This window comes from Halichoerus grypus, chromosome 5 (genome assembly GCF_964656455.1).
Source record: "Halichoerus grypus chromosome 5, mHalGry1.hap1.1, whole genome shotgun sequence".
Classification (NCBI taxonomy): Eukaryota; Metazoa; Chordata; class Mammalia; order Carnivora; family Phocidae; genus Halichoerus; species Halichoerus grypus.
Genome location: NC_135716.1, coordinates 35,482,527 through 35,496,983, shown reverse-complemented (window position 1 = coordinate 35,496,983; position 14,457 = coordinate 35,482,527). Strand labels below are relative to the sequence as shown.

Below are 14,457 nucleotides of genomic sequence, written 5' to 3'. Positions count from 1 at the left end.
TCTGGGACCATTTAGTGCCAAGCAAACATCCCAAAATACAGCTCTTTGGGCCCCACCAATATCATTGCAATGTAGCAGAGCAAAATTCTTGCCTGTAAATCTGCATTTATAATGACCTGGAATAATCAAAAGTTAACTAATGGACAGGTATACTGTTAAAAAAACAAGTACAAAAGGTAGTAAAAAGATCTCTATCAAAAAAGTACCAACAGGAGATGCCTAGGTGGCTCAGTCGGTTAAGCATCTGCCTTTGGCTCAGGTCATAATCCCAGGCTCCTGGGATCAAGCCCCACATCGAGCTCCCTGCTCCGCGGGGAGCCTGCTTCTCCCTCTGCCTGCTGTTCCCCCTGCTTGAGCTCACTCTCCCTTTCTCTCTCTGACAAATAAATAAATCTTAAAAAAAAATTGGTTTAACCTTTAAAAAAAATATTTTTTTAAAAAGTACCAACAGAGTATTTCACTAATAATTATTTATCTTCCTACCATCATGTCATTCTCCTGCCCCTAAACCCTGCAAGTATCCCGACAGTGTTGGGAGTTAATTTGAACTCTTTATTGCAGTGTGCATGCATTGCACAATCTGGTCCCATTCTAATAATTGCTCCCCACTCTCATCCAGGGTCTCAAAGGCTCTCATTCACAAGCCTTATGCTCTGGCTGGCCTACTCACTTTCTCTCAAAGAAACTTTATGTGCCTAATTGAGCTTTTGCTCACTCAGCCACCCTCACTTGGATTCTCCTATTCACTCCTACTCCTCACCAGCTGACTCCTCACCTTCCAGGCACAATCAACCTCTCCAACCCACAAGTCCTCTCCTTTCTGTATGTTCCTATAGACGTTTTTGTTTATAAAACACACCAAACACTTAAAACATATAACCTAAACTTCTGTAAATAAGTATGTTATTTCCTAAAATGCATTTTAATTTCTAAAGATAAGGAACCTTTACTATATTTCTTTTGTAATAATGAATTACTTCTATATAATGCTTTACAGCTCATAAAGCAACTTCACATGTATTATTTTCAATATCCTGGTAACTTAAAAGAGAATGCTTCAGAAAACAAAATTAAAAAAATTATTTAAATGACCAAAAAAAAAAAAAAGACAATACTTCACTAATGATGTGCAGGGAGCTCATCCCCTAAAGACTTGGGATAAGGATACTCTTCTTCCCTATAACCCTTAGATAATAATAGCTAGTGGTAGGGTGTCCGGGTGGCTCAGTCGTTAAGCGTCTGCCTTTGGCTTAGGTCATGATCCCAGGGTCCTGGGATCGAGTCCCATGTTGGTATCCCTGCTCAGCGGGAAGCCTGCTTCTCCCTCTCCCACTCCCCCTGCTTGTGTTCCTGCTCTTGCTATCTGTCAAATAAATAAATAAAATCTTTTAAAAAAAATAATAGCTAGTGGTGGAAAAAAAGGTTAACATTTCTTACAAAAAAATAGAAATAAAAAAAGAAGCAAACCTCATATCTGATGGCCAGATCTTGGTTTTTAAAATACCATTCTCCAATAAAAGAAACCAGGACTCTGGAGAGATTGCTCATTTGAGGACTGGGACAGAGAAAATACAAGATGAGCATGGAACTTCTTGCAGTACAAGTAAGGAAAAGCTCAAAAAAAAGGGGGCATAGCAAAGGAATACAGGTGCTAATCTGAAAGAGCTCCCAATGGCCAAAGTTGAAATAATGTGAATAACAAAATAAATAATACTGAATTAAGAGTTCATATGGATAAACAACAGGGAGAACAAATCTTCCATATAGAAGAATTCCAAATAATACACACAGGTACTCTCCCTTCCAGGAGGTGGAGCTAAATCCCCACTCACCTTAAGTTAAGGGCTGGATTTTGAAAAATCAGCATTTGGAAAGGAAAAAATTGTAACTTTCCAGTGGAGAAACATAGCAGATGGCACCTTAACCAAGTGATGAAGGCTACCATCACCCATGATGTCATGTGGGGATCATTTACTCCCAGGATGCAATGAGAAGGGCACATCACCTGTGCTCTTCTTCACTAAAACCTGGCACCCTAATGCAGTCATGAGACAAAACTCAAATCCAAGCTAAGGGACATTATACAACATACCTCCACACACCTCAGAACTGTCACGGTCATGAAAAACAAGGAGAAGACTGAGAATCCACCAAAGACGACAAAAGACCAAGGAGAAATAACAACTAAATGCAATGTGGCATTCTGGACTAGATCTTGGAACAGAAAAAAAAAAGACATTAATAGACAAACTGGTAATGGTAATATAAATGGTAATATACCACTGCTGGTTTCTTAGTTGTGATAAATACACCACAGTAATATAAGATTATAACAGTAGGGTAAGCTGAATCTTATACTACACCTTTATAACTTCTCTGTAAATCCAGAAGTACTAAAAAATTAAAGAGTTTAGGGGCACATGGGTGGCTCAGTAGGCTAAGCGTCTGCCTTCAACTCAGGTCATAATCCCAGATTCCTGGGATTGGGCCCCATGTGGGGCTCCCTGCAAGTGGGGAGTCTACTTCTTCTCCCTTTGCCCCTCCCCCCTGCTCGTGCTCTCTCTCAAAATAAATAAAATCTTTAAAAAAAAAAAACCCAAAAAACTAAGAGTTTATAAAAAAGAAAATTACAGAGATCCAGATCAAATAATATGTAAAGCATCCTGTATCAAAATCACAAGATTTGTCATAAGTGTTCACTGCCATTAGCCCAGAGGATGTCTAACCTGCAGCCAGGGCAGCAGATCTCCCTCCCTTCCTCAGTAGAAGTGTTCTGTACTAAGCAGCAGTACCTCTAATCCCAACTGGCCATTTCCCTTAAGTCCTTTGGGTGAAAAGATGATCAGGAAATAAAAGTCTGAACCCAGTACAAACAGTATTAAATTTATATGAATGCCTGTGAATAAAGGTGTTTCAAGGTTTTGGAATCTAGTTCATCTGACCAGATATTTAAGTCTCAGTAGGAAAAAAAAAAAAAAACCTTGAATAAAAATAGATGGAAGGCCTTTAAAGGGCAAACCTTGCCAGTATCACACGTTCCCATTTAGGAGTAAGAATTTCTGGGTACCATAGGGTTTTAAAAAAAAAAATGTACATTTTGAAAAAGCACCCTGGTTGTTTGACAAAAGTGACCTATGAACTGGTTGACATGTGTGATTAAAAGGAGGCAATATTAAGATTTATAATGAAACACCTTAATATCTAGTGTAAGTCTGATATTTAATACTAAATTAATATTTAAATCAAGACTGTCTTTGGCAAACCAGGATGTATGGTCACCCTTAACTACAGACCTAATTTTGAAAAACACTGTTACATTGTTATAGAAGAAATACTATGTTGGCCTACTTCCTACTAATTAAAATTTTAATAATATAGAATCCAAAATGCAAGTCACATTCAGAATTTTACAAGACAGAAGACAGTGATAAAGTGAGGTACTTATTTGGTCTACAAAAATCTAAGCTATTAATGATATCATGTATAGAAACAATGGTGTATACATAAAAAATGATTAGAAAATAGTATGATTTTAACATAATCACTTCACATTGTAGATATGCCCATATGGATACAAATAAATGACTGAAGTCTGGCTCCGTATGTGCAGATTTTAAATTTGGAGCCATACTATGTACAAAAAATTGGGGCTAGAGAATGACTGTCCAAAATAAAAAATTATAAACAAACTCCAAAAAGCTGGTAACTCAGTAAACAGCTTACCCAAAGAACATTTAAAATAGAAGACGTTTTTGGGCACCTGGGTTGCTGAATTGGTTAAGCATCTGCCTCTTGATTTTGGCTCAGGTCAGGATATCGAGGGTGGTGAGATTAAGCCCAGCTTCAGGCTCTATGCTGGGCATGGAGCCTGCTTAAAATTCTCTCTCCCCCTCTGCCCCTCCCACTACCCCCCACCTTGTGGGCACTCTCTCGCTCTCTCAAATAAATACATAAATGAGAGAGGACATTTAATTTTCGTTCAATATGGTAATCCACAATGACAGGTTGAACTCTTATTAATAAAACATCTATTTTCTCAATAAAGTATATAGATGTTTTATTAAATCTACACATAGGAAGGGCTTAAGATTTTTCTGAAACATTTACAACAGATAAAATTTGGCTAGCCTGAAAGATTTCAGACTTTACAGTCACAGTATACACAACCCCCTAGTGTTGATCTTCATTTCTATACACACACAAAAGTATGTGTCTGACCAAAATCAAACCAAAAACTCCCCCAAAATGAAAAATCTAGCACAAATAAAGTAATTCAGATTCAGTAGTTTAAATATAGTATTTCAGTTACAGTTTGGAGTGTGACTATCACTGCAGAAAAAGGCCTTGATATTAACTACAATTTTAAGCAGATGCTGTATATTCCACATACTAATAAAAATGAAAAGAGTCTTTTCTACTGTACTCATGCTACATATAGCTCAGATTTAAATTATGATGTGATTAACTAGCTTTGCAGTAGCCTTAATATAAAACCAAAGTGTTATCTCATTCAGTTTACTGACCTAAGCATTTTTCATTTTAGTATTATTTTTATATTAATAGCCAATTACTTCCCCCTTCTAACAACTTACACTACAGGAAGGTTTCAGAATGACAACCTTTTCCCTTTCACTCTTAAGTATTCTATATACTTAAAATAGACCAACCGCAGGAAAAACAATGAGAAATGAAAAATCTCCTGCTGCCCTTAGACGACTGAGCTCTACACTCAAGAAACAACTCTTGAGAAATTTAAAAAAAAAAAAAAAAAGGGAAGAGGCAATATAAAAACCTCCTAAAATGTAGAAGAAATTAGACTAGTTTAGTTTTAATATCTTCTTTAATAAGACATTACAGCACACAACTGAGCCCCCAGTATGTCAGTTAAACATGGGGATGCAGATCCATAGGAATTAGAATGGAAACAAATGTAATCTTAACCCCATTCCTTTTGGCAATTAATGGAAATACAGAATACAACCGGACCAATTCTCTCTCAGTGTCTCAGATTTTATAAAGTCTTTGAAGACACCATAACAGTTTTATAATGAACTTTGCTGTGATCTGTTAAAGAATCTTCAAATTTAATAATGAGGATGCTTAAGAATTGTAGTTTTTCCCTTAGAGCAAATTTAACTCAAACATAATAAAAAGGGATTGTACTAATAATCCTTATACGAAGTATGAGAATTAACGTCTTATGCAAGATCAATGCAGCTAGTTTCCTATCACTGAGATATAAAGTTAAATATGGTGTCTTCAGCTGCTTATAAAAAAAGGGTTAAGTACAAGAACAAAAAGCTTTTATTCTGAATTACAGTCGGTAAAAATGAAAAAAAAAAAAAAAAAAAACCAAAACTTGTGAATGGTTTTTAAATGATTTGTTACTAAATGTAAACATACATACGGTCAAAGCGCTTTTAAAAACCTTTAAATTGTAATTTAACCAGAACTTTAATAAATCCCACTACAAGCAATCAGGCAAATTCTAATGTTCTGGTACCAACATATTAGGAAATAACAGATATTAAATCTGAAACTTAGGAAATTAAATACATGAAAAAATGACTATTTTAAAGAAAGAATGTAATAGAAGTTGCTAAGAAACTATCGCCACTGAAGCTTTTCCTTGTAAATATCTTACTTAAAACTTACAGTGAAGTCAAACAAGGTGGGCAGAATATGCATAGCCACAAAACAAAGGCAGTGATGAATTACAGCAGAAAGAGGGAATGCATTTTGTAATCCACAGGATCAGACTTGTGGCTCTAAGCAATTACCAGGAAATAGTTGAGTGTTCTTCCTATCATTATTAACTTTAAAATTTAAACAGAGTTACAGCAGTTTCACTAGTAAAGTTAATAGCTGACAAAAGCAAATTAGAAGAACCCTAAAATTAGTCTTCCTTAACTGGGTAGGATTTACCTCATCCATCTGAACTAACCCATTTCCCCATCCTCAGAGCCAAAAGAATGTGGAGATTGGCCTATTTTAATCCTTTTCTAGTTCAGACAGAAGTCATATTGTACAGGCTTTGATTTTAGGAACCAGCACAAAGTAAACTCCTAAAATCAACTATTCACTTACAAAGGAAAGGAGAGAGAAGGTTCTGGGAATTAACCCAGCAGCAAGTCATTCCACTCTTCCTGTTAATGAAAATCCATTCATAAAATTGGCCAAAACATTAATAACTTCCAAAAGTCCTTCAAAAATTGAGTTTTAACTCCCAATTAATGAACTTTGAATTTTGAAAGAATCTGGTATAATTTATGTAAGATAGAGCTTTACCAGTTTGCATATGATCCATCATATTTTGTATTCAATGACAGCCTTACTGATTTCATTATGGCATACACTTCAGAACCTAACCTTTCAGAAGGGCTCACTGAAAATCCAACGCATTAGGAATTTATCAGTCATCGACAGGGTATTCCTGGCTGGCAGCTATGGCCAGGTCATATGGCAAGTTGAAATATTCCAACCTCAAACACAGGAAACAATCAGAGGGGTAAATGACACATGATGGTAATATACTAAGGCAGCAGGTAAATCATTCTTCACCTAGATCAACAGCTGCCAATAAAACTGTATGAATGAGTCTGTTCTAGTTTAGCTAATGAACCTGCCACTGAACTGAGAGGGAGGTAAGAATTGCGCCTGCAATTCTAGTTGACGAATTCATTAGATTTTCATAAGGCAAATAATGTGGAAAGTTAGAACAGAATTTCTAAAACCATTTATCCTGTGATGTTGTAAAATCAAAGTACTACTTTATTAAATGAGTTATTTTACACAATATGAACATCAATATAATTACAATTGTAAAAAAATTTTTTATAACAAGGATGGACTGATTTTCAGATTTCCAAATCAGAGTCAACTGTACATTTACACAGAATTGTCTTTGCATGAAGCCCAAAAGGGAACAGCATAAAAATGAGTGTTTCTGTAGCCCCTTTATTTTTGCTGATCAACAGTTTGTTAGAAAAGCAGCTGCAGGTTTGTTACCTAAGTTCTGAGACAGTAGAAGAGTCAAAGGTGTCAGGAATTCACCTATAAGACATAAATGAAATTTGCAGTGAATGTAAGCATTGCACAAATACAACTTACATGCATTTCAAATGTCTAAGAAAAATGCACCACATGCATAAGCTATCAAGTTAGTCTGACAGATCTGTCAATGATTTTATAAACAAATCTTTGATGAATTTACTTTAAAAAGAAATAATTATCTCACACCATCACCACCTTAGAGAACACAAAAAACAGAAAACCAACCACACAGATTATTTTCAAGCAACTCTCAAGTTTACACAGTGTGTGCCTCCCTTCACCATGTGTCCTAATGCACTCAGAAGCTCTGTCAGGCACTGGAAATAAAATACCTGCACCAAGGCACTCAGGAACACTGTTCTGCATCACTTCTGGAAGCAAGACCCTCAAATGCCTTTGTAATAGTTATTTTCTTTAAGCTGGTAAGTCTCTTCCATTCTTGGACCAGAGTTGGCCAGCATCACCTCATCCCCCCATGTTGGGCTACAGTAGTAAAAACTTGGGTGTTTCAAAGGCATTGAGATGATCTGGTTTGGGAAAATGGGCTTTTAACAATTGTAAAGGGAAACATTAACTTAAAAAGGGGAAGCAATAAATTCTCAGCTGGAAAGTACACATTAATTTCACAGTCACAGAAGATAATTTTGCTCTTGTGTACAACCTTGACATTAACAAAGGAAAAGACAAAAGGTCAATTACCTGTAAACAACTTTATGCCTGAACATCAGCCAATTCTGGAGGAAGTGGAGTCTTAGGATGCTTGCTTTCAAAGTGCTGCTTGAAGGTCTTAGGGTCTGGCATTTGTGTCTAATTTAAAAAAATGTGGAAAAAAGAGACTTTATTCATGAAATAAAAATGTGTTAACTTTTCAAATCCCGAGCCGGCTCAGGAGAGACAATTATCTCAAAACACTTTCAAGTTCCTGCAACTAGTGGCTGGCATATGAAAAAGGACCTTGCAACAAAGAGATTCCTAATATATCACCATATTTCACATACAAAGAAAAGGGTGGGTCACGAAATGAAGTATTCTGCTTGTTTGATTAACAGCAAACAGGTAACATTTACTTAACATGTTATGCTAAGCAGGTTACCTGAATTCTCATAGAACCTTCCTACAGTAATCCTAAATTAGTTCCTACTATCCTTCCTCATTTCACAGGATAAGGAAACTAAAACCTAGAGGGTAATTTGCCCAAGACCTGTTTTAACTTAGTACTAGCACTTCAGTTCTCAAATGCTACATTATACCAACTTCCCTAGGCAAGGACCTTCAATTATTTATTCTTTTGCCCATTCGATTAAACAAAACATGAAATAAAAGTTTTTGCTGTTTTGTTCAACCGCTCTAGTACTTTTAGGTCAAAGTATTTCTTCATCAGTAATTTAATGAAATTTACTTTTACCCTGCTTCTTTCCAAACAGAATCTAAAGTTGCTTGATTTCATTATTTTGAGTGTATCAAAGCTCAGTATGAACTAGATATTTAATGTAATAGATTTCCTCTCTTAATGAAGAACTTTTATGTAGTCAGGAACTTCTATTTCATCAGTAATGCCTTCACATGATGAACTTGTCTTACTGAGATCCCTTCCTACAACCCTACCCAGGTGTAGAGCTTTGGAAAAAAATACATTATTTATACATATGGTATATATATGCATATGTATTTGACCAACCTCGCTATGTATTTTTTCCTTTGGGACTTCTATTCACTAACTTCAAGGGTGCTGAGATTAAACAAAAAAGCAAGAAAGAGACTCTGGCTTGGAATTTAAGAAAAACTTTTTTTTTTTTTTTTGATTTTATTACTGAGAGAGCACGAGCGGGGTGTGGGGGGCAGAGGGAGAGGCAGACTCCCCGCTGAGCAGGGAGCCCAAAACAGTGCTCAATTCCAAGACCCCGAGATCATGACCTGAGCAGAAGGCAGACGCTTAACCAACTGAGCCACTCAGGCGCCCCAAGAAAAACTTCCTTGAAAGGCAGTGTGGTATGAAAGGCAGAGGTGGGCTCTGGAACTTGACTGCCGGGGTTCAGATCCCAGCTCTTCTCTGTACTAGCTGGGGCACCTTGCACAAGTTATTTAATCCCCATGACTCAGTTTACTCTCCTGTAAAATGGGAATAACAAAAGTCCTTTATCTCAGGGTGGTTGTGTGGATTAATGGGCTCATACATGTAAAACACCTGATAAGCACTCAATAGTAGTTGTTAACGGCTATTCTTCAAATCTAACAAAACACATTAGTTCTAGGAAAAGCCCTCAATGTAAATATACTCCATATAGTTTTACAGACATCCCACTACAAATTTAGTGAAGAAAAAAGTCAACTCATAACCAGAGATATATTCACTTGTATCCTGCATAGCTGTAAACCAAGAATGTAGATCTGATTTCCTTACAAAGTTCAAAGTGCAGTATCTGCCCTGAAGAAGACATCTTTTTTCTAAATGAGGAAAGGGACTTTGCTTTGTTCACTCCCTTTACCTGACACCTAGAGAACTATGCCTGGCCACAGGAGCCATTCACAAAATTTTTGTTGAAGAGACAAGTGAAGATGGACACCTAAAAGAACCAGCTCGCCAATCTACTATTTTGCCATAGTTGGAATAGTGTAACCTATATAAACCAATGTCTACGGAAAGAATTGTCCACAGGAAAACTATGTCTTTCAATCCCCCTTACCCTACAAACAGTGCAGGTATATATTAAGGCAGCTTTGGCAGCAGCCTTTTGGTCATGTCCTTGTTTCTTCTTTTGTCCAGCTTGCTTTTTGGCATTTTTCTGCTGAGACTGAATCTTCTGCTGTCCACGAGCCATATCTAAAAACAGAAGTTGAGGCATTAGAGTGATTAATACAGAGTAACCTAAGTATGGTAACGCTCTCAGAGTTGAAGACTTAAGTTTTATAGAGGTGTCTATCAAAATGTGTGGGTTTTTAAGTTCTTGCATACAATGCTACTAGAGAATAAATTAGTACAACCACTGTGGGAAACTGGTAGTTGTCTACTCTATAACCTACAATTCCACTCTCAGTATATATCTAACAGAAATACAAATGTACATATACATCCAAAGACAGTACAAGAAAGTTCAGAGCACCTGTTACCAAAACTGGAAAGAATCCAAATGCCAGTTACTAGTAAAATGGATACATAACTTGTGGTATATTTAGACAATGGAATACTATGCTGCATTCAAAAAGAAACTATTGTTACAAGTAACAACATGGTTGTATCCAGTGTTAAGGGAAAGCCAGATACAAAAAATATAGGTTGTATAAAGTTTAAAACAGGCAAAGCTAATCTAGGAGGTAGTGACTGGGGAAAAAAGGGCATGAGGGAGGATTTATGGGGTGGTGATATGTTCTATATCTTGATCTGGGTAATGCTTATACAGGTGTTCACTTTTAAAAATTCATCGAGCTGTACTCCTGAGATTTGTGCACTCTGCTATATATAATCTTCAAAAATATACCAGAAAAGCTTAGTGCCTTTCCCCAAGCATTTGCTTGATCACTTTGCAAAGGTACTTTCCCTTTCCAGTATTCACTGTTGTGAATTAAGATTTTTACAACTTTAAGAGAAATAAGGGCTGTCATCTAAAGCTTCTGGAGATCCTAAGAGCAATGGGAACTGTTCTCTTAAATACTCAGGTTCCATAAAACTACTGTGCTATCCTAAATCGTCCTTAAAAAATGGTCTTTGCAGGATTAAGAAATTAACAAATAAAATTAAATTAGTTTTCAGTTGAGAGAACAAACCTTGTAAAAAAGGTAAAGATGCCTTTACAAAAATGAAAGGTAGCACTTTTTACTGATAGTCTGAAATGAAGCTAAATGGGTTAAAAATAATTAAGTTACTGAAAAAGTTACTTTTACTTCTTCATTAAAATTAAAGTCTTCTCAAACCAAAAAACAGACTCTTAACTATAGAGGACTGATGATTCCCAGGGGGTAGGTGGGTGAAATAGGGGGTGGGGATTTAAGAGTACACTTATCATGATAAGCACTGAGTATGTATAGAACTGTTGAATCGCTATATTGTACACCTGAAACTAATATAACATTATGTTAAACTACACTGGAATTAAAATAAAATTTAAAAAATTAAAGTCTTCTATCAGACAACACGAGTTAAACCTGCTCATGAAGAGTCTATGGGCCCCAACTGCTTTTTAAATATATTGAAACTGGGTCCTAAGTAGAATTCCTATATATACCTTTGACCAGAACTGCAATTGGTTTTAAACTTTTTTTTTTTTTTAAAGATTTTATTTATTTGACAGAGAGAGTGAAAGAGCACAAGCTGGGGGAGCAGCAGAGGGAGAGGAAGAAGCAGGCCCCCTTCCGAGCAGGGAGCCTGATGCGGGACTCAATCCCAGGACCCTGGGATCATGACCCGAGCCGAAGGCAGATGCTTAACCATCTGAGCCACCCTGGCGCCCTAAGTTTTAAACTTTTAAATCATTGCAGGATATGAACATAATATGGATGTAGATCACCTTTACCAGAAAACAGGGCTGGCTTTTTTCTGACTGGAACCCTAATCAGTTAATGGATATAAAGTCAAAGCCTATTATAGAAACATATGAGCCTCTCCCAAAAAGAAAAAGGGTCCTGACAAAATAAATACACTGCTTGGACAAATTCCCCATTAGTATTTAACACAGAATAAAACATAGAAGAGGATCAATGCTTTTTTAAGAAGCTAGTTGAATATTTTAACAAACTACAAAAATTCTTAGTATGCTAGCCTAGTATATTCCCAAATAATAGTAAATATTACCAGATGTATTAGTCCTTGAAAACTAAACTTCTATTTTAGTTTTTATAAAGCCAAATCTTTATTAATCCCAAGCCAAATGGTATGATTCTTTTTAAATGTATATTTAAGTACAAATGTTATGGCAAGCATACGGAACCTATTCCCACAGAAACAGATTTGGATACTTAAGTATGATCTGGATGATAACAGGTATTCAATCTTTACGTATCCCAATATTTTATAACATCTTTTATCAGTACCTTATGTTAGAATAGTTTAGTCCTCTCATGCTTCTGAGCTCTTCTACACAATGTCTGCTACGCATGCTAACACTGATTCTGTGGGTAACCTCAATTGTTCTATGCCAATTCCAGAAGTTTCTTTGATAATTACAAGATATTAACTATTTCGATACCATTTTCATGCAGTGATCTGTACAATGTAATGAGATGCACACAACATTATTTTTAACTTTTCCATTTAGGGCTTCTCCTAAAATATAACATTACACAATAGATTTAACCCATTTTCCACTGTCATCTAACAGTAACAAAACCATAAAAGCTTTAATAAGTAAAGACTGTGGTCGCTTATTTTTAAAACAAAACTTAATACCCGGTAAAGGAAATCGAATCAACAGTCTAAACGCATGGGGTAGGCCCCCAACTTCTAACAACTCCCTGCATTGATTTCCTTTCTGAAAGCAGAAATGCAAACGAACAAGCCACCTGCTTTTGGACAGCTCAACTTTGGAACTGCTCTCAAGCCAATCGAATTTTCTACAAAATCTTAAGCACAACTTCTTAATTACACACGACAAACTGAGGGCCAACAAGTCATTTACAAATACCTTAAACGCAGGTTTTTAATTTAACTCTTATTTAGTGTGGTTTTCCGAGAGGGATGCAAAGAGGGAAGTAGAACGAATAAAGAGTTCTTCTAAAATGAAGAGCTCTTACAGGAGGCAACAAGTAAGCATTGCCCCCAAAGATCCTCTTAAAACCAAAAACAACTGAGTAAGAAAAGATTTGGGATCCAGGAAGTAGGATCATTCTCCATAACCATATGAAACGAGGAGGCCAGGCAGTGATCAACATCCTGACCCTAGCTTTTAACTACATCCTTTCAGGGAGGGAAGAGTAAAGCACCAGGAGTAAGACCTAGTTCACCCAACACATGACCGACCCCAGCTGCAGCCCGGCCCACCTGCCTTCCCAGCCGGCCTCTCCCGCGTCGGGCAGCCCCTTCCTCGGTCCGGCCACACAGCCCCCACCGACCCGCCACTCCTCACAGACCCCGGACCGAGACGCGGCTCCCGGAGGCTTTGGCTGCCCCAACCCCGGCCCCTTCGGCCACGGGGAGCCCGGGCCTCGAGAAACCGGCCAGCTGCCGTCGCCAAGGGGTAAGGTTACCGCTCCGCGCGGCGGCCGCGGGCGGCCTGCAACCCGGCCACCTGCAGGGCCTGGCAGGCGCCCGAGCTCTTCCTCCTGCCCGCGGCCCGCGCCGGGACAGGACGGGCCCGGCCGCCGCCTGGGAGGCGGGGAAGCCGGCGGCCCCTCGCGACCCGCGGCGACCCCGCCGCCAGGCCCCCACCCCGGCTCCCGGACGTCCTGCGGCGTCAGCGCCGCCCCCACAGCCGCTCACCCGGGCTGGGACAGTCTTGCGTCGGAGAGACCGCGCAGCGCGAGAGGGCCGGGGGAGGTGGCCGGAGGGAGAGGAAGGGGGAGAGCGCCCAGCACCGCTTCGGCCTCCTCCACCCGCCAAGGAGGGGAAAGAGGAGAGCACAACAGCCCGCGCCTCGCACCCGCCGCCGCCGCCGCCGCCGCCGCCGCCGCGCGCGCCCGCCGCCGCCTCAGCCTCGGGGGAGGCCACTATGCTCGTGCCCGCGCACGCCGCGCAGCTCTCCCAGTCGCCCCAGCGCCCGCCTGCTCCTCGCCGCCCACGCGCCTTCCTGCTGCAGACGCCTCCCGCGCTCCTCCCCTGCTCGCACGCCTGCGCCCTTTCCGGTCGCGCCGGCCAATGGCAGCGCGCCCCTATTACATAAGCGCCAGGGGGCGGGGCCTGGCGGTGACGGCGGCCCCTCGGAGACGGGAACCGCAGGGGACGTCGCCCTCTGTCCCCGGCGCCCCTCCCCTCCCGCGTGCTCTATCTAGGCGGCTTCTGCCGGCCCTGGGAGCCGCGTGATCCCGGTGCTGCTGGGTGACCGCCCGCAGCGTGTTTCACAAGTCGCTTGCTGGCTCACTCACTCGGGCGGCGGTCCGGCCTCGGCCCCCGCGTCCCTTCTCACTCGCCTCCCGCCTCGCCGGCGCCCTCCTATGCAGCGGCCCGGGGACGGGCCCGGAGAGGTGCGCCAGCGCCGCGGCGGCGTGGGGCACCGGGGAGCCCGCCACCCGGACGCACCACCACCGCCGCCCCCGCCCTTGCCCCCAGTGCGGCCAGCGGGCCCAGTGGACCCTAATAGGGACGCGCAGCCTTTGTTCTCTCACCGGCCAACCCTCATTCTCGTTCCCACGGAAACTCCGGTTATTTTTACCAGTCTGGGGTTTTTAGTGAGTTCAAGATACCAGCCTGTCTCAGTGTTGCTGGCTAGAGTACCCCGACCGCTTTAGCTGAATGCTGACAATATACAGATTTGCTAA

The 14,457-nt window shown here is 40.2% G+C and overlaps 1 protein-coding gene across 3 annotated transcripts; it reads right to left on the bottom strand.

The window, feature by feature from the left end:
• Window positions 1–6,745: 6,745 nt before the first annotated feature.
• Window positions 6,746–13,763, bottom strand: ZNF706 (zinc finger protein 706). 3 transcript variants are annotated; one of them, XM_036080159.2, is made up of 4 exons: window positions 13,463–13,763; window positions 9,738–9,874; window positions 7,753–7,860; window positions 6,746–7,053 (listed from the first exon to the last, which is right to left on the bottom strand). In XM_036080159.2, the coding sequence occupies exons 2-3, from the start codon at window positions 9,870–9,872 to the stop codon at window positions 7,765–7,767; spliced, it is 231 nt and encodes a 76-aa protein (XP_035936052.1). In that variant the 5' UTR covers window positions 9,873–9,874; window positions 13,463–13,763; the 3' UTR covers window positions 6,746–7,053; window positions 7,753–7,764. The 3 variants fall into 3 exon arrangements, with proteins under 3 accessions (XP_035936052.1, XP_035936053.1, XP_035936054.1); XM_036080160.2 differs by lacking the exon at window positions 13,463–13,763 and adding an exon at window positions 13,025–13,138; XM_036080161.2 differs by lacking the exon at window positions 13,463–13,763 and adding an exon at window positions 12,079–12,250.
• Between the last annotated feature and the right edge of the window lie 694 nt (window positions 13,764–14,457).